General features: G+C 40.9%; 1 protein-coding gene across 1 annotated transcript; it reads left to right on the top strand.

Annotated features, from left to right (window-relative positions):
• Positions 1 to 854: 854 nt before the first annotated feature.
• On the top strand, positions 855 to 1223 carry LOC311228837 (gamma-aminobutyric acid receptor-associated protein-like; the record flags this gene model as incomplete). Its single annotated transcript, XM_084314793.1, has 1 exon — positions 855 to 1223. The coding sequence occupies one exon, from the start codon at positions 855 to 857 to the stop codon at positions 1221 to 1223; it is 369 nt and encodes a 122-aa protein (XP_084170919.1).
• Positions 1224 to 2511: the final 1288 nt, after the last annotated feature.

The raw sequence follows: 2511 nt of genomic DNA, 5'->3' as shown, positions 1-2511 counted from the left end.
GCTCAATGTTAAATAATAAAAGAAACAAATAAATAATTTAACCCTTGTGTAGGAGCCAAAGCTATATATTTAGGTTATTGTATTATATGAATGTTGATATGTTTATTTGTATAACCTTACATTGAAACGGCATTAGATAAAGTCATTGAACCGTCTTATTTGTCATAATAGAACATTCTAGAACATTTGTGATGTCACAGTATGATGTCATAATCAAACATTCTAGAACCTTGGTGATGTCACCGTATGATGTCATAACCAAACATTCTAGAACATTTGTGTATCTATAATATAGTCAACAATTCTCTCAGAGCAGCAGTGTGCATCTTGAAATCGGACTGAACAGGACTGAACAGATAGACTAAACAACATAGACTGAAGCCTGCATTTCTCAACCAAGGTGCCAAGCCTACCGGTTTGCTGTGGAAAGAGCTGGCAAGTTGATTTACGGCTTTCCAGTGTGGAGGAATTTTCATGTGTCGAGTCGGCTGTGATTTTGGAGACTGGGAAAATACAGTTCTTATCTTGTAGTAGTGACGTGAATATTTAGGAAAGTAGCTTTAGGACCACTTCTGTAAAGAAATACTTCGCTGTGGAAGAGAAATAAACCATTTGGATATCTTTGTTTTACACCGGAGCGGCTGTGGGCATTACTTTTCTTTATCAACGAACGTACTACTCACGAGTAAGCAACTTTAACCAGTAGAGTGGAACGTTGGCCCTCATATTAGGCAGCCAGTAACGTTTGTTTTTGTCCTGCTCTGTCACTGAATCAAATTGCTCCTTGAGGAATCCCGGTCGTATAATACCTATCTCAGAGTGACCGACTAGCTGTCTCTGTCATTTCTCTAACGATGAAGTTCCAGTACAAAGAGGAGCACCCCTTTGAGAAAAGACGGTCCGCAGGCGATAAAATAAGGAAGAAGTATCCGGATAGGGTCCCTGTAATTGTGGAGAAAGCCACCAAAGCCAGAATAGGAGATCTGAACAAGAATTTATTTCTTGTCCACTCTGACCTGACAGTGGGCCAGTTTTACTTCCACATTCGGAAAAGAATCCACTTAAGAGCGGAGGACGCGATCTTCTTCTTTGTAAACAACGTCCTTCCACCCACCTCAGCCACCATGGGACTGTTGTATCAGGAGCACCACGAAGAGGACTTTTTCCTCTACATTGCCTACAGTGATGAGAGCGTGTACGGGGACAGCCAAAGGGAAATCTGATCCCACTGCCATCACTCCTGCCCACCCCCCAAAGCCCTCCACCACCCATTGAAATATTAAATCAAGCTCAGCAGCCTTGAGTTCCCAGAGTAAATATGTCAAATGCACTTTCACATCCCCCCTCCCACCCACTTAAAATCTAAATTTTTCTTTATCAACGAACGTACTACTCATGAGTAAGCAACTTTAACCAGTAGAGTGGAACGTCGGCCCTCATATTAGTAAGAAAACTCTGTTCCAAGAGGAAAAAGGAATCAACGCGAACTACTGGAGCGCTGAAAGAAGGATAACAACAAAATGTCGGAACCTAAAAAGGTCGAGATGGCACAAAAGGTCTATGAGGAAGATGTCCGTCATGCCATCAATAAGAGAAGAGCTAAAAACAAGAGGAAGACGACCACTTTAGATAGACCTATCACTAAGATCTGTCTTCTCCAAGAAGCTGCATGAGGCGGTGGTAAAGACCGTCCTCCTATGGTGTGCCATGTACTAGTGACCTCTGGCACCAGGTATTGGTTATCCAGCAGCAGAGACACTTATCAGTTAAAATAGTGTTTGGTTTAGCTCCTTGTTTTTTTAGTTGTTAGTAATTGTCTCTAGATTAGAAGTACAATTAGGGGCCGGTGTAGGAGCCAAAGCTAGGTTATTGTATTATGTTTATATGTTTATTTGTATAACCTTACATTGAAACGGCATTAGGAATATTGATTGGATTTAGATAAAGTCATTGAACCGTCTTATTTGTCATAATAGAACATTCTAGAACATTTGTCACAGTATGATGTCATAATCAAACATTCTAGAACCTTGGTGATGTCACCGTATGATGTCATAACCAAACATTCTAGAACATTTGTGTAACTATTAGGACCTGTCCAGACGAGCGCTGGATTTAATGTAACCGAAGTTTGAAAAAATAAACCTCTGTCCACACAGGTGAATAACCGCATACTCACGGCGGCCTCACGGCGGCTGGGAAACCAGCAACCGATACATGTAGTACAATGCCAAAACAGACACTTCCTGCTAAAACTAAACAAAGCCGCCATCTTTAAATACCCTTGCGTTAGCCATTAGCCAACGGAGCATATATTTTTCAGCAAAGAAAGAAAGTGCAATAAACAAACGGATACATTCACTGTGTGTTCTGCCTCTCATTTGTTGATGAAACAAAACCAACAGCAACACAATTTACCACCAAGAGCGGATAGTTTAGTCTCACAAAAAGATCTCCGGTGTTGTTAGCTACGTGCTAATGTGAATGGCATTCTCTATGTATAGTATATAG

The sequence above is a fragment of the Notolepis coatsorum genome, assembly GCF_963971535.1.
Source record: "Notolepis coatsorum genome assembly, chromosome: 5".
NCBI lineage: Eukaryota > Metazoa > Chordata > Actinopteri > Aulopiformes > Paralepididae > Notolepis > Notolepis coatsorum.
This window is presented reverse-complemented; position numbering and strand designations above follow the sequence as displayed.